The 25,624-nt window shown below is 37.6% G+C and overlaps 1 protein-coding gene across 1 annotated transcript in view; it reads right to left on the minus strand.

Annotated features, from left to right (window-relative positions):
- Positions 1-25,624, minus strand: part of xrn2 (5'-3' exoribonuclease 2) — a 32,880-nt gene that overhangs the window by 4,881 nt on the left and 2,375 nt on the right. The window contains exons 4-28 of the mRNA XM_048208017.1: positions 25,363-25,474; positions 25,148-25,206; positions 24,885-24,974; positions 24,712-24,784; positions 24,464-24,514; positions 22,976-23,133; positions 22,821-22,895; positions 22,298-22,431; positions 22,166-22,223; positions 21,874-21,981; positions 21,692-21,736; positions 20,387-20,524; positions 19,242-19,283; positions 19,014-19,108; positions 18,044-18,179; positions 14,997-15,104; positions 14,784-14,873; positions 13,108-13,180; positions 12,936-13,019; positions 12,670-12,767; positions 11,783-11,862; positions 11,599-11,655; positions 11,053-11,121; positions 10,791-10,919; positions 9,704-9,864 (exon numbers count right to left, since the gene is read on the minus strand). Coding sequence (XP_048063974.1) covers positions 9,704-9,864; positions 10,791-10,919; positions 11,053-11,121; positions 11,599-11,655; positions 11,783-11,862; positions 12,670-12,767; positions 12,936-13,019; positions 13,108-13,180; positions 14,784-14,873; positions 14,997-15,104; positions 18,044-18,179; positions 19,014-19,108; positions 19,242-19,283; positions 20,387-20,524; positions 21,692-21,736; positions 21,874-21,981; positions 22,166-22,223; positions 22,298-22,431; positions 22,821-22,895; positions 22,976-23,133; positions 24,464-24,514; positions 24,712-24,784; positions 24,885-24,974; positions 25,148-25,206; positions 25,363-25,474 — 2,323 coding nt within the window. The remainder of the gene's footprint in view (positions 1-9,703; positions 9,865-10,790; positions 10,920-11,052; positions 11,122-11,598; positions 11,656-11,782; positions 11,863-12,669; positions 12,768-12,935; positions 13,020-13,107; positions 13,181-14,783; positions 14,874-14,996; positions 15,105-18,043; positions 18,180-19,013; positions 19,109-19,241; positions 19,284-20,386; positions 20,525-21,691; positions 21,737-21,873; positions 21,982-22,165; positions 22,224-22,297; positions 22,432-22,820; positions 22,896-22,975; positions 23,134-24,463; positions 24,515-24,711; positions 24,785-24,884; positions 24,975-25,147; positions 25,207-25,362; positions 25,475-25,624) is intronic.

The following is a 25,624-nucleotide window of genomic DNA, read 5'->3' on the forward strand; positions in this document are numbered from 1 at the left end:
TGGTTTCTATGGTGTTTCCGTGGTTGTTAGTGAATGCTTAATTAGCACAGTTTTATTGTGGTTTCTAAGGCTTTACTAACAACCACTGAAACACCTTAGTAACACCCTAGCAACCACTAAAATACCATAGCTATCACATAGCAGCACCAACAACCACTGAAACACCATAGTAAGGCCCTAGCAACAACTAAAACACCATAGTTACCACAGAGCAGCGCCAACAACCACCGAAACACCTTAGTAACGCCCTAGCAACCACTAAAATACCATAGCTATCACACAGCAGCACCAACAACCACTGAAACACCTGAGAAACCACTATAAAGCACTGCTAAATAAGCATTCACCAACAACCACTAAAACACCTTAGTAATGCCCTAGCAACCACTAAAATACCATAGCTACCACAGAGCAGCACTAAAGACCACTGAAACACCTTAGTGAATGCTTATTTTATTTAACAGTTTTATAGTGGTTTCTATGGCGTTTCCGTGGTTGTTAGTGAATGCTTAATTAGCACAGTTTTATTGTGGTTTCTAAGGCTTTACTAACAACCACTGAAACACCTTAGTAATGCCCTAGCAACCACTAAAATACCATAGCTACCACAGAGCAGCACTAAAGACCACTGAAACACCTTAGTGAATGCTTATTTTAACACAGCTTTATAGTGGTTTCTATGGTGTTTCCGTGGTTGTTAGTGAATGCTTAATTAGCACAGTTTTATTGTGGTTTCTAAGGCTTTACTAACAACCACTGAAACACCTTAGTAACACCCTAGCAACCACTAAAACACCATAGCTATCACACTGCAGCACTAACAACCACTGACACAACCTAGCAACCACTAGCATACCATAGAAACCACTTAACAGCACTCAAAACCCCTTAGAAACATCCTGGCAACCAACTGGAACACCTTAGAAACCACAAAGCGGCACTAAAACACATTAGGACACCCTGTTAAGCACCCATAAAACCCTAACATTCTTGTATCAATTTTGGATGGGCAAGCACCACTCACAATATAATAAATGTAGTTTCAATTCAATTTGTGCGCTTTAATGTGGAACCTTGAATCGAAAACTACAATGATTTTCTGAAGGAGGTGCCACAACTGGCTAAACAGGATAATATTTCAAATGCTACATAAAAACACTTTTGAATGGGAAGTTATTAAAATGAAATTGATCAAATTCACTGACATTAAGCAGCATTTTCAGGAAGGAAAACAAACCAAAACAACTACCACTAAAAACCAAGCTACAGTGAACAAATAAATGAACTGAATAGAATTCATTAACCTAATTTGTATCAGCTTCTAACTTCAGGGGAAACAGTTTCAGAGATGAAGTGAATCGTGTTGTTCAGTAATATGAACAAGATTTAGTGTTGGGGGGTGGGGGACGTCAAAAGTGGCACATTTGCATTTCTTCCCGTGCTAAATGAAATAAGCATTCATCAGCCGGCGCTGCGGCGAGCTCAAGTGCTCTAGTTCCAGCGCTGCAGGTCCTTCACAAAGACAGACTTTAAAAAAAGTAGCAAGCAGCTTCTTTCCTGATCCGCCGTTGCCAAGGCGATCACCAGCTGCGGGGCTCCGAGCTGTTTGTTTTATAGGGGCAGGAGCAGAGATGAGTGTGAGTGTGAGTGTGTGTGTGTGTGTGAGTGTGTGTGTGTGTGTGTGTGTGTGTGTGTGTATATATAAGAGAGAGGGACAAAGACAAGAACTTCAGCCCAAAAGAAAAAGCTGTCATTTACAAATGTAGGCTTGAAGGTGGAGCAAAGACGGAAAGAAAAAAAAATGATTCCCCGTTTGGAAGCCAACAGGATTTTACGGCTTTAAAAATAATGACCTAGGTGAATGACCTGGAATATAACAACTGCATTTATAGTAAATGTACTTACAATTACTAGCTATGGATGTGGCAAGCACAGAGAGGGCTTTAAAGGGTCGTGAAACCCTAAAACATTTGAGATGTTAACAGATATGTACAGGTTTGCACATCAATTAAAACAATAGCATTTGTTGTTTATTTTTCAGCGCCATTTCGTTCTTCTGAAAAGTGTGTGTGTGTGTTATTTCGGAGTGGTGACTGCCTGCCGTGGCTGGAGAGCACGCGTCTACGTCATCAGTTTCTGAGCTTTTATTCATGAGGATGAACTCTTATAATCAGGGCTTGGCATTATCTTTTTTGCTTAGTCACTGTGGCTAGTGGTTTTCCAAAGTTACTAGCCACTCAGCACTTTCACTGGCTACAATTTTGACAGATACCATGGAGAAAAACTGCCGTATAGATATTTTTAATCTCTCATAATTTGGCAGCATGTATATTAGGCTGCTGTCACTTTAAGGCCTGATGCACGGATCCATTATACTGTTACACATGTGTTTTCTTTTCTCTAATCTTTACATTCATTTAAAGCGACTGACTGTGTTTACGTGAATACTCGCCAAGTTTTTGACATTATTTTGTGTGTATTTGGCAGTTTAAGTGCAATAAGCACCAAAAAATAACTATTTAGTATTGAGAGGCGGCCTTATGTGTGCGTACTTTGGGTGTGAGAACAAAATCTGTGGGAATGAGTAAAATTATGCACAACATGCGCAATCCCAGGCTGAAATTCAAGCCCTGTAACACCAACAATATTAATCCGAAGCAAATGAAAGGAGTGAGTGAGGGGAGGCGGGTCTGTGTGTCAACTCTGTCGGTGAGATGACAGACAGAAAGAGTAGCTGGTATCATGTATGTATTCTGCGGAAAATGAGTATTGGAAGTGTTTCAGATATTTCAGTATCGATATGTACTGAGAAAAAACAAACAAACAAACAAAAAAAAAAACCCACAATATTTTTGACACTACATTGCACGTTTTTTTAAAATTTATTTCAGATGCCTTTTTAAAAGACAATTGAAAAATGTATATATATTATATATAAAATTCAACCCACCAAAGTGTCTAGTAGGAGTGACTGCGTTACACGCCACTGCTGAAACACACCCGCATTTTGAGGGTTGGCGGGTGTTAATGTCAAGCCCTGCTTATAATCCAATCACTGTGCTGTATTAGGCATGAGATTGCATTGCAGCAGAGAATTCAAATGTCACAAAAGACTGTTTCAGCACTGTTCGTTCAGATACATGCGTCATAAGTGTATGTTTCCTCAGTACAGTAGCATAAAAGTGTTGTTTGCATTTTCTCCATGATGCTGTCAGAGCTGGAGTTTGACTACCAAGAGTTTACTACTAGTAGTTTGACTACTAAGAGTTTAACAACACTTGTAACACGCATCACAGTTCATATCTGGACTTGAGCAAGCGTGTTTCAAGTTGTGGACATATTTCTTATACTCTAGTGCTCCAAACAAGAACTAGCACAGTGTATGTGCACATATTTCATTAAGTCTCCTTCAAATGAAGTGTGCAAATAAAACCACTGATAAAGAGGTACATCTGATCACAAAAGCGACGACACAAATTATTCTGATACTCACAAGACAATGGTGCTCTCCAAGGTTTTTGGGAGTTTGTTGTCATAGGGTTATATTTTTAAAATAAAAGGTGCCCCCAACTAGATTTGTTTTGTTTTTTCCCCTCTGCTCATATTTTAATATTCATTTGTCTGTATAATGAGCGTGTTGTAGATCTGTGTTTTATTGGTTGTTGTCTCCTCTCTTCCCACCATCTACACACCCACAGCTTTCCACAGTCAATTCTGGAGGTCTTTTTCAAATCTGAGGTGTAAACGACCAGTGCTAAAATGGGGGTTTCGTGAAACTTTAAAAGCAGTTATATGTTTAAGTTGTATAAATCATCATTTGAGTAAGTAAACTTTATTAACCCCCTGGAGTCGTATGGATTACTTTAATGATGGATGGATGCACTTTTTTGGATTCCAAAATCAGGATCGCCATTCACTACCATTATAAAGCTGGAAGAGCAAGGATATTTTTTTTTAAAAGGTGCCCTAGAACCAGTTTTTACAAGATGTAATACAAGTCTAAGGTGTCCCCTGAATGTGTCTGTGAAGTTTCAGCTCAAAATACCCCATAGATTTTTTTAAAATAATTTTTTTAACTGCCTATTTTGGGGCATCATTAACTATGCACCGATTCAGGCTGCGGCCCCTTTAAATCACGCGCTCACAGTACAAGTGCTTGAATTGGTCGTAATGGAGATGTAAAGTTGGAAATGACTTCACAGAGAATGTTACCAAACGTTTATAAATGACATAAGTCTTAAATTACCATAATATTGTTTTACTTTTGCATATTTCAGCTGCAATGTCTTGCCCCATTGACACCTACTGTATATGCATTTCTATAAAAAACAGGACGAGACCAAAATTTTCTGTGGTGATCAACAACATGCAACAGATGCTGTCAGATGTCCTAGACATTTAATTTGGCAGGCAATAAACACCTCCAAAAATCCAGTGTGAGATCTAATGACCAAAGAGAGAGAGAGAGAGAGAGAAGCCAGACCACCCACTTACACCTCCATTATCAAGCACTAATTCATCCCAGCTCATCTCACAACCAGTCAAACGAAAGACAAAATTACAGCCAATTCATCCTGCTCTCAATAAACACTGACTGCAGTCCACACACTGAATGTTGGGAAGTTAAAGCCAGTTGACACAAAGCCCAAATAGGATTACGCATTAAAAACACAACAGTAAACGGTGTTCTCATTAACTTAACACAGGGATTACATCGTCCCAGAGCGCAGACGTACACACAGATGGACCCTGATCTCTGTAATGAGCCTGTAATGAACCTCTACAATACAGCTTATCAATATCCATAGAATGAAGACCACAGGACTGTAATACACTAGTTGGTCCTTTAGCACCAGCTGTTTTGATTAGGGTTAACAAAAGGCTTCGGCGCGTCTCGGGAACTCTGCATTGAGCCGACACCGCAGGAGGGAGAGGGAGAAGGACAGCGAGCTGGGAAAAGTTAACGAGGATTTGCGCTCTGGCAGACAGACACACTCCACTAGAGAAACAAATCACCAGCAATGCGACTACCCGACTGACAAAAGTGTTAAATTTCAGAAAACTCATTTTTAGGTGGAACACAAAAGGAGATGTTTGGGGAAATGCTCATGCTGCTCTATTCAATGAAAGTGAATAGAGACTGTGGCTGTTTTAGCTCCAAGGACAAATTAAAGCACCATACATAGGGCCCTATAATTTCCGCGATCACGGAATCGCGGAATCCAGTCACAAAAACGGAATTTACTATATAACGCGGAATGTCACGGAATTTGTCAAATTTTTGATGAATGAATTAAAAGCAGGTCAGTACACGTAAATTAAATCGCAATATAGACTAGTGTTTGAATATTAAACTGCAAAAAAGACTATTTAAACATGAATCCTGCATGCCTGTGTGACTCTGAAATGAATGATGCGGAAGCGCAGTTTCATTTACCTCATACACAATCGTGCGGGCGCACGCACGCTGAAGCACGTGTGACGCTCGCGGTGTTTTCGTCCTCTGTCGCCTCACTATATGAACGCACAAATTCATCTCAGAGCTGCTCTGAAAGTCACTTCATCAGCATTTAACCACTTCGTTTGAGAAAACTACCATCATAAACACAAAGGTCAAAGAAACTCAAAGCTCTAGGCAAACCGTCAAAATAAAAGCTCGATTTAACTTGACAAACATTACTGTTGTACAGTAGAATTTAGATAATTTAATAATAAATTATTAAAATATATTTTTAAACAATCTCAGTGTTTCTTCCATGTTTTAATTTTAACAGTAAAGCTCTGTTGTGCAGCACATTGTTTGACAAAAAAAGTTTAATTTCATGATTAAAAGATAAATTAAATGGTATGCGTTCATTTGATTGCCAGAAAAATTTAAATACACAACAGAACTTCTGAAGAAGAAAAAACAAACAAACAAAAAAACAAAAAAACAAAAAACAAAAATAATTAATTAATATTGTTGTTTTTAAAAATTCAATTAATTAGACATGCTTTTTGATTATTAAAATGGAATTAAACCAATAAAATGGAATCCAGAAAACAGAATTTGGTAAAAATAAAATTTGAGGGGAAAGAATAAAAAGTTTATCATAGGGCCCTAAAAAAAAAAAAAAAAAAAAAAAAAAAAGTAATTTTTTTGTTAAACTTTTATTAAATTGTTGGCAAATTGGACAAGATTCATTATTTCAATAAATTAGACATGCTTTTTGATTACTAAAATTTAATTTAACCATTAAAATGGAGTCAAAAAATAAATAAAACGGAAAAAAAACGGAATCCAGAAAAATTAAAACGGAAAAAACGGAATTTGGGAAAAAATAAAACAGAATTTGGGAAACAATAAAACGGATTTTATAGGGCCCTACATACAAACTATACTTAAACATAAAAGCTAAACTTGACTTGTATACTACATACTGAAGTTGTATGGCTGCTCAACTATAGCAAATATCATAATAGATTATTTTTGGTCAATATTGAAATCACGATTATTTAATACGATTTTTGTTGGGTGATATGATCAAAGTCTGATCGTACATGATACGAGTCATTTTAAGTAGTGAAATGTAACAATTAGGCCGCGTGTTCTCTAAAGCGTTTTTAGCCAGCTGAAAATGCCTAGCTATGGCCGCTTGAGAGCGCTTTGGCAGCACAGCATTTTTTTTTTTCAGTTAAGACGCTTTGCTTGCTATGATACGAAATATCAGTGAAAGTGTTACTAGGATCTAATTTCACAGATAGTTTGTTCCTGTATAAAAAAAGTCGATACAATGTAAAGTATTTGCTCTGGCTCTTGTTTTAAAGGTGCCATCGAATTGAAAATTTAATTTACCTCGGCATAGTTAAATAACAAGAGTTCAGTACATGGAAATGACATACAGTGAGTCTCAAACTCCATTTTTTCCCCCTTCTTATATAAATCTCATTTGTTTAAAAGACCTCCGAAGAACAGGCGAATCTCAACATAACACCGACTGTTACATAACAGTCGGGATCATTAATATGTACGCCCCCAATATTTGCATATGCCAGCCAATGTTCAAGGCATTAGACAAGGGCAGCCAGTGTTAACGTCTGGATCTGTGCACAGCTGAATCATCAGACTAGGTAAGCAAGCAAGAACAATAGCGAAAAATGGCAGATGGAGCAATAATAACTGACATGATCCATGATAACATGATATTTTTAGTGATATTTGTAAATTGTCTTTCTAAATGTTTCATTAGCATGTTGCTAATGTACTGTTAAATGAGGTTAAAGTTACCATCGTTTCTTACTGTATTCACGGAGACAAGAGCCGTCGCTATTTTCATTATTAAACACTTGCAGTCTGTATAATTCATAAACACAACTTCATTCTTTATAAATCTCTCCAACAGTGTAGCATTAGCCGTTAGCCATGGAGCACCATCAAACTCATTCAGAATCAAATGTAAACATCCAAATAAATACCATACTTACGCAATTAGACATGCTGCATGACGAACACTTTGTAAAGATCCATTTTGAGGGTTATATTAGCTGTGTGAACTTTGTTTATGCAATGATAGAGTCGAGAGCTCGGGAGGGGGGGAGAGCACGAGCAATTAAAGGGGCCGCAGCCTGAATCGGCGCATTTCTAATTATGCCTCAAAATAGGCAGTTAAAAAAAATTAATTAAAAAAAATCATCTATGGGGTATTTTGAGCTGCAACTTCACAGATACATTCAGGGGACACCTTAGACTTATATTACATCTTGTAAAAAAACGTTCGATGGCACCTTTAAGTTCATTTGTTCAGTTATTATGCTTGTTGTCATCCGTTGATGTTGTGCAAGCAGAATGTGGCGGTCATTCGGTGTTGCATTTGTCCCGCCCCTACTCCACTGTGATTGGACAGCTGGCTGTGACAGTGATGGGTGCAGCATTTTACCCAAAGTTGAACCTTCTTCAACTCTCAGCAACCGGTAAAAAAAATGCCAAGCGCTTCAGCGTGAAATAGACGCTCAGCACCTCGTTACACTCCTGGCAATTGGAAAAATAAGCTAGCAGCAGGAAAAACGCTTTGGTGGACCTTATCGAACAGAACAAAATTACAAATTAAAGAAAATCGTAGTGTTTTAAGTTTTTCAGGAAGGTGTACTAATGGTGGTTTTCAAAAAAGTAACCTACAACAAAAAATTGAATAATCAAATGTAAGATAACACTGCATAGTCTTACTGTACGTATTAAATATAGATAAATCCTTATTAAAGCCACTTAAGTTATTCTGTCAAGATCAGTGAGTGAGATTTGTTGTTTGATTATCATTAATGACAGACTACAGCAGGTTTATTATTAGGTGCAAGGATCCAATATACTGGTACACACATTTTCTTTCTCAAGTGTGCACATATGGATTTGGAGCAACATAAGAACAGTTCACCCATAAATTCACACTCTCACTACTAAATTCACTAACAAAAAAAAAGAAAAGGAAAAGAAAAGGCCGAATTAAATATCAAAAACAAAAACAGAAGATGCAGGCAAAAATCCTGAATCTTTACTAGTCAGGTGCACACTGTATGATTTATAAAAGTCTAGTTGTCAGACTGTACGAACATGATCCTCATGTCACACTGTGGGATCTCAGTTGCCATTCATGTCAGACTGAACGGCAGTCAAGACGCATTAAACAGATGCAGGAAAGAAGACTCGTCTGGAGTTTTACCTCATAAATCTGTGACATGTTCTGTGACTGAGCTGCATTACATGCGGGATAGAAATGGTGGCTAGCCAGCAAAAACGATGTGTGTCGAGCAAGTGATGGTTTGTTTTTGTCTCACTAATTGCGTCATCAGGTTCGGCACTCCTATTGGTTTCTGATTTGACGGTTGTCATAGGAGAAGCCACACTGCAGGACTGTGTGTTAAATTTTCTGAGACCGGGAGAATTTTGTCTGAGGCAAAATTTGATTGCAATGGTCATTAATCAGCTGTCGGTGAACAAGTCAAACTAACGATGAAAGACTTCAGATTTTGGCCTAGGATCAGAAGAATCATTTAGGATTCTCAACATTCATCTCAGATGGCCAAATTGCACAGCGTGAACCCAGCTTTACCCATAGAAACATGAATGGCATACAGGACGGTTAATGTGCAGTATGTTTAACTGAAGGGTTTTGCATCAGGGCTGGAGTCCACAGGCCACTGAAGAGCAGCAGTGATCAGCAAAAACCCCCGAACCTCTATTTGCATCAAGTGGCGGCAGGGCGGCTTCCATTCGCCCACAGATGCGATTATTCATCAGCTTGCAAATTGGCACATCAAAGTGACGGCGGAGGAGAGCAGCACAGGAGCTGCTCACGAGCACAGGTCACTGTACACATCAAGAGCGACTCCTGTCCCCTGGTGTCAGCAAACTACTGTATTAAATGCTGCTCAGACACAAAGGCCTGTTTCTGGACCATTGAAACAAAAGTGGACTGTATGATAAAGCCTTATATCATAGTATGAGAAATTGCGTATAGTATTAAGTTAAATTTGATCTTGGTTGAAACGTGTGCAAAAAGAGGGAACTACATGCTCATGTTGCCATGATGATCCAAAAAATTAAGCTTAGCGGTACATCAGCAATTATTATATAATTATAGCCATCAGTTTTTGGGAAATATTTTCTAATTTGTGGTAATTTTTCAATTATCTAAAAAGATGATTTTACTCTAGGAAAGTTTAAACTCACACTGGCTTTGAGGGTAATGGTCTCTCTGGGGTGGACGGTAGTTTCCTTGGTGATAGTTTCTGGGGGGCGGGGCACTGCTGTACTGACCGCCCCTATGCTGACCCTCGACAGGAGGGCCGTGGCCAAAATGACCCGCCCCTTGACTTCTGCCCACATGGTGACTGAAAAGAGAAGAAAAAAATATGTTGATATTCAGGGTTTTTAGCCTCTGGAGGGGTACTGTAAGGATTTCAAAATTTTGTATAATTTAATATTATATTTTTCAAAATTTATTTCTAAACGTCCATAGTTGGTTGGCTGTCCCCAAGTTGGCTGAGGGGGGTCTTTTGGTTAGTGTTGCCATCGTTAAGTATAACAAAGTATTAAAAATGGTTTATGTTAAGTGAAATAAAGCAAAAAAAAAGGAAATAACTTTCCATATAAATAGCTATATAAATGTATGAACTAATTATATATATATATATATATATATATATATATATGAGATGAAAAACTAAAAATGAAATGTTGCCTTGGGAAATAACTGAAATTAGTACTAAAATTACTAAAACTGAAATAAAAGCTAAAATGAAATATTTCAAAACAACAAAAACTAATAAAAATGGGGGGAGGAGCACCTAATAAGATTACCAAAACTTAAATATAAATAGCATATAAATACATAATACTGCTTTGGGTGGGAAAAATTGATAAGCCCTGATCTAAAATATGTAACTATCCCTTAAATGCCAAATATTCTGACAAAGAAACAAGGATTGAAAAATAGAGGTTTCAAAGTGTAAACTATTGCAGAACTACTTAAAGTCCAAGAACACCTGTCTGCACCATCCAATCAAACCCAAAAACAGCTTTCATTAAGAAATTAAGTCTTTGGTGGGCTTTCATCTGCATACATCTCCCCTAAACACCATGCATAATTCATCTCTTGTCATTGAAGCCTGAATTGACCAGATGTTTAATTAGCCCATTTTATACAAACTATTGCACTAATTTTTTATTTTTTTTTATACAACGCCACTTAAAAACATTAAAAGGCAAGAATTCAACCAAATAAACTGATGGATTCTGTGGGATTTTCATGACTTACTTGAGCTTTCTGAAACCCGATTGGTCCAGATGGGCTTGTTGGCGGTTTGGGTTAAATCCCAACTGAGGTCTCCATGGGCCGCGGTTACTCTGTTCCCAATCACCTGGTTTCAGAACCTTGTTAGGGATCCTGGAGAGAGAAATTGTAATACATAAATATAAAATATTCAAACATCAATGCATCACTGAAAAGGCCATCCATTTTGTGCGGATATTCAATAGGTCTTTATTTATGCATTTTCATTAAAAAGTGCAGCACTTACTTTGCTCCTGATAGGACAACAGCCTTGAACACAAAACCATCACCAAACTGCGGATCCTTGAATTTGATTCTGCCAACCAGAAACAATCAGTATTAAAGTACAAAATTTAAGTGGATATACCATATTCCAGAGCCATTCAGATGAACGGCATCAGTCCAGAGTTTGGAGGAGCTTCATATAAAGTTTTTGTTTAACGTCTGTGGGTTTTATGCAGTGTCTGACCTCTAGAGGAACCAGTAAATATCGGCAGGACAAGGCCAATGTTTCAATGCCTGACACTACAATTCTACAACCATGCTTCTTTGAGATGGTCACGTCTGTCTCTGGAAGGACACAAATACGAGTCCTTGTGTAGCCAATGGCTTAAAAATATCAGACTGATAACATGAACTAATAAACCAAATCAAAATAGCAAGGGGTTGAAAGATGCAAACGATTAGCAATAAATAAATAAATAAATAAATAAATAAAGTTCAGGCCTATGAATCAGATAATATTTGATGCGCATTAGTAGATAATTGGTTGAGGCATAAAACAAACTCTTACCCAATAGCGCAGCTGCTGCGGATGTCTCTCAGCGTTGGGATGGGCGACTCCACTGGTCTGAGGAAAACAAAAATGATGTTTCACAGGATTTGCAAAGCTTTAGTCTCAAGTGTCTCAACAGACTTTGCCCAGGAAATGACACAACAAAGCATCAAGAAACAAGATAAATGTGTTGTCTCCTTACTTATCTGGTAGAATAGGGTCTTCATCTAGATTTAATGTACCTTGGATTCCATGGCAAAACTCTGCAGGGATCTCAGTGCCCTTGAAGAGAGAGGATTGGAAATTACAGACTGAGACAACAAACTAAGGATCATTCACACTAAAGATTTTGGTTAAGATTGATTGCTTTTAATATAGGGATGTTCTATAATGGCAAAAATCATAATCACAATTATTTAGGTCAACACTGAGATCATGATCATTTAAAAATTACTCATTTCATGCTTTTATTGAACCTATTTAAAAAAAAAAAAAAGTGGATTTCCTTGAACTTTAAATATAATTAAACTGAAAAACAAAAATAATAAAATAAATAAGACCATTATTAAATAAATAAAATAAATACAAAAATCTCTTTATTCCTCTTCTGCAGTCACACATTTGATATATTATGCTTAACATTTAGTTAAGATGTACTAATAAAAATGTGTTAATCTTTAAACTAATACATTATTTAAATCAAAATGTATCCGTCTAATTAATGGACAAATGTGAACTAACAATGAACAGCTTTATTTTCATTAACAATGATTAAAAAGTACTGTACTAAAGGTATTGCTCATTGTTAATGTTAATTAATGTTAACAAATGGAACCGTACTGTAAAGTGTTACCATTATCATTCATATATTATAGTTTGTTTATTTGTTGGTGCTTTTAGGGAGCGGTAAAAGCACACAACTAAAGAAAATCAGCATGCTGGATTAATGATACTACACAAAATGAGAACATTTTCATTTTACCTCATTTTATCACAATCACTGGCAGCCAAAATCATGATTAACTGATCAAAAACTTTAAATTACGGCTGGATGAGTAGTTTGGGTTAAGATTACAGGAAGACCAGTACCTCATGAGATTCTGCACGGTAGAGCTCCAGGATGAAATCACACAGGGGGTGGGACTTCCCAACAAACAAGACATCACTTCCCAGACTGTTCCTTCTCACTGAAAACAACCATCAGATGGTACAGTCAGATTAAAAACACCACTTCAAAGCAAAAAATTATTTTAAGGACAGAACATAATGCAACAGAATTGGCAAGTATTGTTGCTCAACTTCATTTAGACATTCAGTAATATACTGCTTATTGGCTATGAAGGTATATGCCTTACTCTCATCTGGGGTCAAATCAGAGTAGACCTCTGCTAACGCTGCCCGTAACCTCCGCTCGTCCACAAACGGTAACAAAGCAACACCTGTCGTGAGGAAAAGAGCAAAATCACAATGACTGAAAACAACACAGCACTCGTTGTTACTATTCAGAGCTCAAAATGAAGCGCTGACCCTGCCAGGCGTACTTCTTCCCATTCAAATCAATGGCAAAGTCATCGGGGTAGAAATCAATGATTGAGGATTCCTGTTAGAGACAGATGAAGACAATTACAAAGAGAAAGAAAATCTCAAAATGAATACCATTTACACTCTCAAATGTCCCTGGTGTTACTTTGCATGACTATGGATTGCTAGGCATCAAAACAAATAAAATAATTTTATTAATTTTTAAGAGATACTTATTAAAGCTACTAAAATTATTCAAATCAAGAGCAGCGAGTGATTGTTTTTCTTTTGTTTTTTGATTCATATTAACAGCATGCATGCAGCAGTAGGTACAGTATATTATGTTTTTTAACACAGATCTAATAGACAAATGCAATTTCTTTTCCTGCCGTTTGCGTTCACAGACAAAACCCGATTGTGTTTGTGAACTTATGTTTTTGACATAATATTGTGCGTCTTTGACAGTTTAAGCACAATAAGATGTGATTGAGAACTTCGTTTGATACTCACAGGACGTGCCGTCTGACAGCCAGCTTTCTGTGCGTATGCTTTAGATGTGTGCGCACAGAAAACCATATATCAGAAATTTAGACTGATGTCACTTTAAAACGCATGCAGATTATAAACTTTCATGGTGACGAAGAACTGTAATGTCACGTGAGCGTGGTCGCGATAGAGATGATTGCCAAAAACTAACAAAATATCTGTTTGGTTTTCGATGAGTATCCGAGGCATGAGCTGTACAGGCACAGCCCTCTTCTGGAAAACAGGGCGGGGAGCAGCAGCTCATTTGCATTTAAAAGACACATACACGAAAACAGCATGTTTTTCCTTTCATTCAAAAGTGGGCATTTACAAAACGGTATAATAAATAATCTGTGAGGTATTTTGAGCTGAAACTTCACAGACCTATACTGGGGACACCAGAGACTTGTATTACATCTTGTAAAAAAAAAAAAGGGCATATTTTATTAAATAAATAAATAAATGAATACGTTTGGGTACATTTGAATAAATCTGCTTATCAATGCCTCTTTCAAATCAAATTCCCAACAGACAAAATCAAATATAGTTTGACTTGAAAATTCACTGCAAAAAATGATTGGAGTACGTTTTACAAGAAAATACCGTTTCAGTCTTTCTACTTCAAAATTTCCTGTTTATTATAATGCGTTACCTGCTATTTCTTTGTAATTATTTGTGAAATTTAATAGCAATTTGAGTGAAACTTTTTCCTAAGCATTGTGAATGCAGTTTCATGTATAAAGGCCAGAACACACCAAGCCGACGCCGACGAACTAGTGGCAACGAAAGGAGACTGCAGGGTTGGCTAATGTTGGCAGCGTCTGTGTCCAAAGTTGCCCTGACACACCAAACCGACGCTAAACAGCCGACGGCCAGGTGGCACGTCAGTTCTGCGCCTGCGTGAGATGAAATGCCTTTCCGTACCAGCAGGTGGCAGTATCTGAACAGCCAATCAGAATGATCAGATGGCCCGACGAGCTCCGACGGCGATTCAACATTTCGAATCGGCCGAAAAAAAAGCAGACGAGGACCAACTTCACCCGACGGTGCGGAACACACTGAGAAAACTTAGTCGGCCGGCGAAGAAAAACTGCCCGATGGCCAACCGTCAGCTTGGTGTGTTTCTGCCTTAAGTCAGAGGTAAATCTCCCACTCACTGGGTCCGTCATCAGGGCTCTCCATGTCGTCGGCAGGAAGTTTCCACTGGCAGCAGGAAATACACTCATGAGCTGCTCCAGAGGTTTGAACTGCAGATGAAGAATTATTATGACATTGAGTAAATCAATAGTCAACACATCAGGAACAACACCGAGTCAAAACAAATCACGCATAACAGAGTTTGTGTGCCAATGCAATGAGTTTCAAATTACCGGTTTGGTCCCTTTCTCGAAATCACTGAACATGCCCTTGATGTCTTTGAAGTCGGAGGCAAACGGAGCATAATGAAAGGGAAAATACCACTTCCAGGATGCGCAGCCCTGTCACACACACACACAAAAAAAAAAAACACTTGACTGTCATACCACACAAAAACAAGTTAAATACATCTTCAATTACTTCAAACAGAAATCCTCGATTTTGAAAGACCTTCAATCCAAGTCATTTTTAAGACGTCTTCCATTAGCCCGTCACACTTACACTGTCAATGGGAGACCTTGATACACCAAATTTACAGCTCAATTAACACTCAGGAGGGCATTTAGACCAGACAGTTTAAGAGAAAGCCAAAAGGGCTTCAACAAAAGACACACACACTCATGAAAACAGCAAAATTTGTGGATTTAGTCCATGTCTATAACCTTTCATGCTAGCATACTCAAACATTTACAATTATTATTTTTTTAAAAAGATACACTTTTAAAATGTACAAACCCCAAAACGGATCCAAATACAACCAGAAAAATGCATTAAAGAGAGATAATTTTGTCAGTGTCAGACTCCTGCATTTTTTTTTTTACTGAGGTTTACAGTCAATTCATTTCTGAAAATAATTATTTTTTCAAATGGTACATTACAATGAATCTGCTCTAAAGATTCAAGGATTCATTTGAGTCATCACTCAGTGTCCGTGTTTGGCATTTTACATTCTGTAAAACAACATGTAGGTAAATATTATTATTAATTCAATTTTACTTGTATAGAGCTTCTCACAAAACAGTTTCAAAAGCAGCTTTATAGAAAATATGTTTTTAACAGCTTAATATCTTCGTGCCTTTGTCTCATTTAGCAGATTAGAGATGGATGTTAATGTAGTTTACATTTTGTGATGATATAAAATCAAGCAGTTGAGATTTGCTATATAGTATATACTTTATATGTGCAGATAAAACAAAACATTACAGAAGCTTCGGATTTGAGTGAGAACATCTGACAATCTCTTCGGCGCTCCAGTAATGGCAGAGGCAGCTTCCTGCTTTATAGAGTCAACCAATCTATTAATTTCCCCTATTTAAACTGACATTTTGTCAAGTGGCAAAAAGCAAAAAGGTGCAAGAAAATCCGTGCAATAGAAATTATACTTGTGACCCCTCAAATGAAAAAATAGACACCCTAATGTGGGTAAATAAAAGCCATGTTGAGATCTGCCCCTGAACATCTACCATTTGGCAGCGTCTGTGTGTATCCGTGTGTGTGCGCAAATCAGCGAATATGTGGCAGAAGGGAGCAAACGCATCTCACACAGCAGCGAGACTCCATAACGAATCTGTTCAGCGGTTCCCGTGGGATGGCTCTCATCCGCCGAGCACATGGAGTAAGTGCAGGCCGCGCATATATATAGAGCTCCAATTACTGTGGACAAATCCCTGCACACAGAACTCTAATCAACCGGAGATCTACTGGAGAGAACGGAGCTCTAATGACTGAATTTAAAGCTAAAGATCAAGACCCTGCATTAAAACTCAACTAGATAACACTAACTGGCTCAAGGAGCAGCGCAAACACAGCACAAAGCTGTTTGATCCTAGATTTGATGAACAAACAGATGAAGCAGAGGATATTCTGTAACATTTCCTGGATCTGCTTTAAAACAGAATGTGGAAACTGTTCATTTCTGACTTGTAAGTGAAAAGGATAAAAGAATAAAGGGTAGGAAATAAGTAATGCACCAATCATGAATTTTCATTGCTGATTCATTGCCCCCCCCCCCAAGCGAATTGGCCAGTTCCGATAGCGATAGATAAATCCCGTTTTTAAATCCCAGCTAGCGCGCTTCCCATAATGTTTATACGTTAGGTCAGTAGGTGGAGAGTAGGCGGTCTTTTGTGGCTGTTCGAACACATTTGATCACATGGGCTGCAACAACTATTCGATAAAAGCGTTATTAATCGATAATGAAAATCACGAACAATGATTCTCATTATCGATTAGTTGCGCCTGACCACCGTGCACTGAAAACATGACAGTTGCATCAAATTACAGCACTGAATTACGCATCTAAAAATATTGAAGGAAGCAGAGTGAGCTGCTGCAGGAAAGGTACGTGATCCAAACTGCCCAAAACATGAGAATTCTTTACTTTAAGCTTCAAGCTAATGCATTAGTGTAATGGCTTGCCCGTCAGGCGCTTTGATAGATGCATGCATTTCCTCAGCGCAAAACGTTCATTCTACTGCTGTATCCTTATCTATAAAATGTTACAAATTCATGCGAACATTTCCATTTTGCATAAAGGCTCGTCCTGACAGTCTGTGTTAAACTTCAAACTTTACCGAATGAGCGCCTGCGCGCAGACCTGCATCAGACAGCGGTAGAGAGGGAGACAATATTCAGTGCAAAAAATATTAATTTTGCTGAAATATCTGTTGTTTAAAGTTAAATTTAGATTTAAAAATCAACATGTCATTCAAGTATCTTATGAGAGTAGTAACTGTAAAGGGATAACAACATGTAATTTAAATGCAAGACGTTTCTTACATTTACAGGAAAAAGAAGTGACAGTAAGAGGTGATTGTGTCCGGAGTGAATGTGTGTGCTCCTGCAGAACATTTATCTTGCCTGTTTGTTAACACCGAGTGTGTTTTTTTAAAATTATCTTTATTACTATATTAATTTGTTTTATTAATTTTCTTTGAAGTACATTGGGCAGGACGTGCAATGTGTTTTTTGTACCAAAAAAAAAAAAAAAGAAAAAAAAAAAAAAAAAGGGGTTTTTATCCGATTCATTGAAATTTGATAATTAGTTGCAGCTCTAGCGTTTATACTACGAAAGCAATCAGCTTATGGTTCACAATTGCATGAACACTGTGCCTCTTTTTATTTGAATCCATTTTTACACAAAAATTAATTTTACAGTGTTTGAAGGAGAACATGAAGCGGAATATCCAATTAATGGAAGAAATAATGAGATGATGTTATAATAACTGGTCAGTTTTAAAGGCTATAAACCTTCAGGTTCAGGTGTGTACCAGTGACTTACCTGATAGTAGTATCTGAGCACCCAGCAAAGGCCCTCCACGTACGACTTCACCACTTTCTTACGAAACTCATCGTCGGTCGCATCCACATCAAATTTGGTTTTATAGTAACGCTGTTTCCAGCCGTCCTCCCATAACCTGCGAAACACATTTATAACACCATCACAGACACATAAACCTCTCACAGTTTGTCATCTTCTCCAAAGAAAGGCCTGAATTCATTAAACCCAAACCAGCCTCTCCTGTGCCAAATCGAGCGGGTTCACTTTTATGCATATGCACGCCTATGAGAATTTCCCACTTTGACGGGCTCCATTAAGGGGCGATGGGAAACTTGTTTTCCACCTTAGCGCTGGTCAGGATATTTTGACATGCTCTGGAAATGCAGCTCACATAATCAAGGATGAGCTGCATCTGTCTAGTGTAACCTCTACAGCGTCCCACCGGGGACGCAGAAAACCTCCATGAATACCAATTGAACTCAATCGATTTAGAATGCGTTAGAAAGCTAATCACTGAAACAGTCGCTGTATTATTCACTGGCGGTACGGACACGCATCAGCGACAGACTCCTGCATGACTCAGGCAGACATTTGTGTGTGCAACTAGTCGACTAGTTTGTGGAAGTCGTCACCTTTATTTCTCATAGAGCTTTATAAAATGGATTGTTACGAGGCAGCTTCACAGTAATAAACAGGAAAATAACAGAATGGATACAAACTTCATCAAATATGAGAAATTCAAATTTTGCAGTTCTAAAAAGACAATAGTGTCATTAATGATTGGTCAAAAAAAGCAGTCTTAAGGAAGGCTGGTATAATTAAGTTGGCCTTTACATGATACGCTCTTGTATTTTAAAACAGAAAAACAAAGAGCAATGAAACAGCATTAAAAAGGACTTGAGATGCATGCTAGAAAGAAGGACTATTTCTAACTTGATGTCGAATTGAATTCCTAGAGTTGTGTTGTTACCTGACATTATCTTCCGGTTCTGGTTCGCTGTCACTGTCTTCTGCTTTACGTTTCACACCACGAGTCTCCATGTTGTCACTGGCTCCAGCAGCACCCTGAGAGGAAGGACGGTGATGCTGTTATACACTATATCAATGACAGTCATGTTCTGAGGTCATAGACTTTGTCAAAGCTAAGCCTTTTCAAAAATTTGTACAAAGAGCAGGAGTGACAGAAAAAGATACATGCCTTTCCATTTTTGATCATGGCTCTCAAGGACTGAGCTGCTTCCTGAAAAAACAGAAACGGCCGATTCAACCAAGATGACAAAATAAGCATGAGCAATAAGCAAGTTATGTGACCAAAACTTTATGAAATCGTATCTAATAGCCGGAAAACACCCAAAATCCAACACTAATTGAACATCTCAGGAATTCATGGCAAAAGAGCGCAAAAACCTTATATACTTATGCGCAAAAGTCTGGGGTTGTTCAGATTTTTGATGTTTTTAAAAGCTCACCAAGGCTGCATTTATTTGATGCAAAAATGAAAAACCACAGTAAATAGTCATATTATGATATATTATTACAATTTAAAATAACTTTTCTATTAAATTACATTTTAAAATGTAATTTATTCCTGTGATCAAAGCTGAATTTTCAGCATCATTACTCCAGTCATCAGTGTCACATGATCCTTCAGAAATCATTCTAATAAGCTGATTTACTGCTTTTGGTGGAAACCATGATACATTTTGTCCTGGATTATTTGATGAATAGAAACAACAAAAAACAAAACAAAAAACAAAAACAGCATTTATTTGAAATGGCAATCTTTTCGTAACATTATAAATGTTTTTACTGTCACTTTTGATCAATTTGAAGAGTTAGTTCACCCAAAAACTAACTTTGTCATTAATTACTCACCCTCATGTCGTTCCACACCCGTAAGACCTTCGTTCATCTCCGGAACACAAATTAAGATATTTTTGATCAAATTCGTGAAGTATCCAAATCCTCCAGAGACTGCATTTTAACCACCACTTTCAAGGTCCAGAAAGGTACTAAAGACATTGTTAAAATGGTCGACAAAACAAGAAAACTTTGTGCAAAAAAAAAAAGAAAAAGACTTTGAACCAATGTAGTCAACATGGACTATTTTAACAATGACTTTAGTACCTTTCTGGACCTCAGAGGGTGCAATGACATTGCTGCCTATGTGCGTTTCAGAAACCCTTGGATTTCATGAATAATATCTTAAGTTGCACTCAGAAGATGAACGAAGGTCTTCCGGGTTTGGAACGACATGAGGGTGAGTAATTAATGACAGAAGTTTCATTTTTGGGTGAACTAACCCTTTAAGCTACTGAAGCCCTTATTGACAATCTTGCAGACCTGATTGCGCTGGTTGCCCTGCATCCTCATTTCATATGCGGAATGTCTGGCGTTCTGCACTACCATGGGTCCGTCTCTGCCGCCCAGGGCCCGAGGGGCAAACTGACCACCAGGGATAAATGATGGACCTTGCTGCGACTAGGAAGAGAGCAATTCAATTCATTAGGTAGTCGTGGCCTAATGGTTACAGAGTCAGACTGGTAACCCAAAGGTTGCTGGTTGGATTCTCAATACTGGCAGGAAATAAAAAATGACTGCCCACTGTTCTGGGTGTGTGTCCATGGTTTGTAGTGTGTGTGTGTGTGTGTGTGTGTGTGTGTGTGTGTGTGTGTGTGTGTGTGTGTGTGTGTGTGTGTGTGTGTGTGTGTGTGTGTTCACTACTCACTTCTCCTAATGGGTGTACACTAACTTGGATGGGTTAAACGCAGAGAACAAATTCTGAGTGGGTTACCATACTTGGCCTTCACATGTCACTTTCACTTTCAATTACCAAGAAATTGATGATTTAGATACTTCTGCATAGTCTGAATAATAAATATACACAAACATAATTAAGATTTTGCTGGGAAAATGAAATTAAATGAAAGTAAAATCATGATTTTTAAGCAACTTAATGTGAAATATGTTGGTATATATTGCTGGTTATTATAATATTTTATGTTTTGATATATTGGCGCATAAAAATTATTGGTAACACTTTACAATAATTTGTTTACATTAGTTAACATGAAGTAACAGTGAACAATACTTGTACAGCATTTATTAATCTCAATGATGTTAATCTTACTAATACATTTTTTTAAATCAGAAGTTGTATCTGTTAACATTAGTTAATGCATTGCGAACTAACAAGAACATTTTATTAACTAACATTAACAAAGATTAATAAGTGCTATAAGAATATATTATTCTTAGTTTGTTCATGTTAACCAATGCATTAACTAATGTCAACAAACGAGACCTTATTGTAAAGCATTTCCAAATTGTTTTATAAAAAAAAAAAAAAAAAAAAAAAAAAAACAACTATTAAAAACAGTCCTACTGATCACTGCCATAACAATCTGTTATTTGTATGATATAAATGCAAATTGAATGTGAGTGAATGCATGATTTTGCAGGGTCAAGATACAAACTATTCAGGCAGTCAGCTGAATTAAATGACCTTGTGAATGGATTCAACTCACTGGCTTTCAAAGGAACTGTGGGTGTATGCATGTTAACATTGCACAAGGAATTATTGCAAAACCTCTCAACATTTTTTTAATTACAACAAAACTTTAGAATGAAGAGCACATTTTCACTCACTTTCATCCGCTTCTTCTTTTCCTTCATTCTCCGCTTAAAACTCTCCTGCAGGTTATAAAAGCCCATGATGAGCCAATGAAGAGCACATTTCTGTATTATAATCATTAGTGTAATGGGTCAGAGGTCACAAGCCCTCTGTTGCACAGTGTTGACAGCAAACAACATTTATCGAGTGGTCTCACATCGTCGTCTTTGCGCTTTTTGAAGATGTTGTCCTCGGCCACCCCTACGGCTTGCATTATGAGCTCCACACGCTCGAGATTGACAAAGCCGTTTTCTGTTAAGTAGCCCTATAGAGAGAGAAAGAGAGAGAGAAGGGGAAAAAAAAACATTCATATAGTGTATTTATACATGTCTCTCTTCAATCAGTTCCAGATGAATAATAATCAAGGTCACACCATTGTGTATAATATTAAATGAATGCAATTTCATGTTGCCTTCAAGCACGGGATATATGGACATGGAAATACTCACCCCGGTCCTATGAACAACATCTTTGTAGATGCCAACCAGACGATCGATGGCGCCCTCTCTGTTTGAACACAAACTAGAGTCAGAACTCACTGCTGAGCACAACGAAACAAAAAGTGGTTTCTGTGAGCGCACCTGATCTCAAGAGACGGTAAGTGGGGCAAGAAGTCATTTCCCACAAAGAAACACATGAACACCCAGTCATCGACGCTCCGTTCAAAGTCAAACGGGAACGGCAGGCTGGCCATCGTTAACTCCCTCTCCAGATACTGCGGAGCAAAAAACACATTATATACAGATAAACCTGTTTAAATAAACATACATGATCTGTTTTTCTGCCAATTTGGTTTTCCCAAACATCTTAGTATCCATTCACAATTCCCAAGCTACACGGCAACAAATTTTGCATTTGCAAACACATCACATTTTCCTTATAAAGCATGAAACCAATAGCAAACCACAACCATTCAATCAATCCCCAAAGAACAAAATCAAGTCCCACCCTACATTTGTTCTTGTTCCAGAAGCCCTTTGACTCAGATATACGTCACAATAAGGAAGAAGTTTCATGCAGACTTTAAATTAGCAAAATAATTTAATAATCTGACAAATTTAAACAATGTTAAAAGCATAAAACACTTTCAAAAACAGAACAAACCTCTCGTAACACAGCCAGACGGATGAATATAAACTCCTGTTCTGATGCTGGAATAGTGTCTGCAAATTCATCATGCTTAAAGAGAAAACAAAACAAGTTCACACAAAGTTGAGGTAAAGTTCTGGGCAGATGGATGGAGAGGATGAGTCTGTTACCTCGCCCTGTTTTTCTCGGGGCAGTCCCTGGCAGTCTTTGATCTCGTGGCCGATCTGACCACACAGGGCGCAGGGTCTGGGTTTGTTGGGTTTGAACTCTTCTCTTATAATGGTAAAGTTGGGTTCATGTGTCGCCAAACCCAACATTATCAAATCAGCTGGACAGAAAAAAAAAGAAAATGAAACACGTAATTATAAAGTTTACAAAGAGAATTCTTCTAAAATGTTTTATTACAGACAGTTCATAATCCTTTTCAGTCAGAAAACTTTCAGAGAATGACAAACCCAGATAGTACGAAGACAAAATTGTTAAATAACAGAAACATGCAGTCGATGTTCTTCATAAAAATGTTAATAAGGCCAGCTTTCAGCCAGATTGATGTTTTGAAGTATCTTCTCTCCAGACTAATCAGATGCAATATAGGTTTCCTCATTCGTCCGCTTAGTGCATTAATACTACAGACATAATGTTTTGCATCAAGTCCCTTTATACATACTAATAAAAGCAGACGGATTTAATAAACCCTCTCATGATCTCAATCATGTTTTGTAGCTTAAAAGTCAGCATGAAACAGAAGTTACTTACTACCGTATTTTTCTAAACTTAATTTTTTTTCCATGCAGTAATTTTATCCACTGGCTGTTGACTGCATCATGAAAATGAGCACTGTATACTGGAATGAAGGCAGATCTGAACGTGACTCGCTAACTGTAGTACGGAGGTCTATGATGTTAAGTGAGCATATCACAGGAAGAGCAAGTTAGTGCATGGATGAATTTACAATTTCATGCAGATGTTACAATAGACATGTTTCCATCCAAAGTTCCAAATTTAACTTGTGTGCAAATTTGGAATATTGCACAAAACATTTGCGAATAAAGCACTGTTTCCATCCAGTCCAAGAGAACAAATCTTCACTTCCTGATAAACTGGTGCTAAATATCATTAAGAAAATTGGAAGTTGCTGCAGTAGAAGGCACTACATATATAATAATTTTCACATATAATAAATTATTGCACATCAAAGTGTGCAGATAAAACGCAATTTAAGCTGTCATGTTATCTTGCATGCAGATGCCTGGTGTTTGTGAACACAATCATGTGATGCACTTCTGGGAGGGATCAGTACGCTGGTTGGTCCAGTTATACGGTCGCATAGCAAAGTCACGTCTTTAATGCGCATGAAGGAATTTATTCAGTAAAAATGTTTCCATCGTATGCACGTTTGTTTTCGTATTGCATAAATTTATCCGACACAGTTGAGCGCATGTGTTTTTAGAATTTATGTGCATCTTGGCATTTCCATCCAGCATTTTTTTAATGCAATTTCTCAAAATGCGCATATAATTAGGTGGATGGAAACAGCAAGTACTTAAGGACTCACTTTCAGAATTTTGCTCACTAAAGTCTAAACTACATGGCCAAATTCACTTTAACATTGCTGAAAGGAAAAAACAAACAAACAAACAAAAAAAAAAACAGTTTACCATCAGCTCCACAGAGACAGTGATGCGTGTTTGGGTCATGATTTGGCTGAGCTGGAAAAGAAAATGACCCAAATGACATATTAGATAAGTGAAGCTCTTTGCAAACCACATTTTAGACATTTTTAGGCTTATTCTAAAGCATTTGTGGGATAGGAAAATGTTCATTTGTTTATTTAAAACAGAACACCAGATGAAAATGCTTCAACTAACAGAATCATACCACAAATCAATATTTCAAGAAGCTCTACCTCTCTGTCTCCTGATGAAATCCATAATTTTATGTTCTCCTTCACCAGGAACACTGGCATCTGACAAGAAAACCTGCAGGACAAAGTATTTATTTATTGATTATATCCCACAACAACATAAAAACTCAATAAAAGGATTAATTACATTTCATTTTAGGAGTCGTATGACTTACTGTGATATTGCGCCATCCAGGATCATTGGTGAGTCTGTCTGCGACGTAATATCGCAAACATTTGGCCAAATTATCCATGAATTCGGTTCCCTAAACGCAACACAATAAAACTACTAATTACATTTGACAAGAACATAAAATCACGTATTGAGATTCTCAAATCCTTAAATTGTGAACGTAAAGTAATCAGAATGACATGCTGTTTGGCCGGTACATAATCATAGGAAACAACATTAAACCATCCAAAAAGTATGACCACTTACAGGTGTGATACAATTACTGTCAAAACGTTCTTTAATTCCCTCAGGTGGAAGGTAACCACCTAAAAAGAGAAGCATGAATCAAACAGGGAAACAGAAATGCATCATAAACAACAAGTAAGAATTTAGTGCTCATCTACTGCAACTTGAACATATTAGTGCAGGAATTCCCAAACTGTTTGTCAGCCAAAACTCAGACATGGTGTAATGTCTCTCACCTCTCTCAATAACTTCTTCTCTCATCTTCTGTTTCTCCTCTGCAAGCTCCACTCCTTCCTTAGATGCCCTGAAGCGTCTTGATCTCTGCTGGTTCATTTTGGCACGAGGAGCCTACAAATAATACCGAAAAGCAGCACAAGAAATGCTTACTGAAGTTGTTGACCACAGTGTGCATAATTCATGGATGCACTGATATTTTATTTTCAGTGCATTAAAGAAATTATGGACGGTCACTTTGTTTACCCCACTCTTAAACTTTTT

This window comes from Megalobrama amblycephala, linkage group LG11 (assembly GCF_018812025.1).
Source record: "Megalobrama amblycephala isolate DHTTF-2021 linkage group LG11, ASM1881202v1, whole genome shotgun sequence".
Classification (NCBI taxonomy): Eukaryota; Metazoa; Chordata; class Actinopteri; order Cypriniformes; family Xenocyprididae; genus Megalobrama; species Megalobrama amblycephala.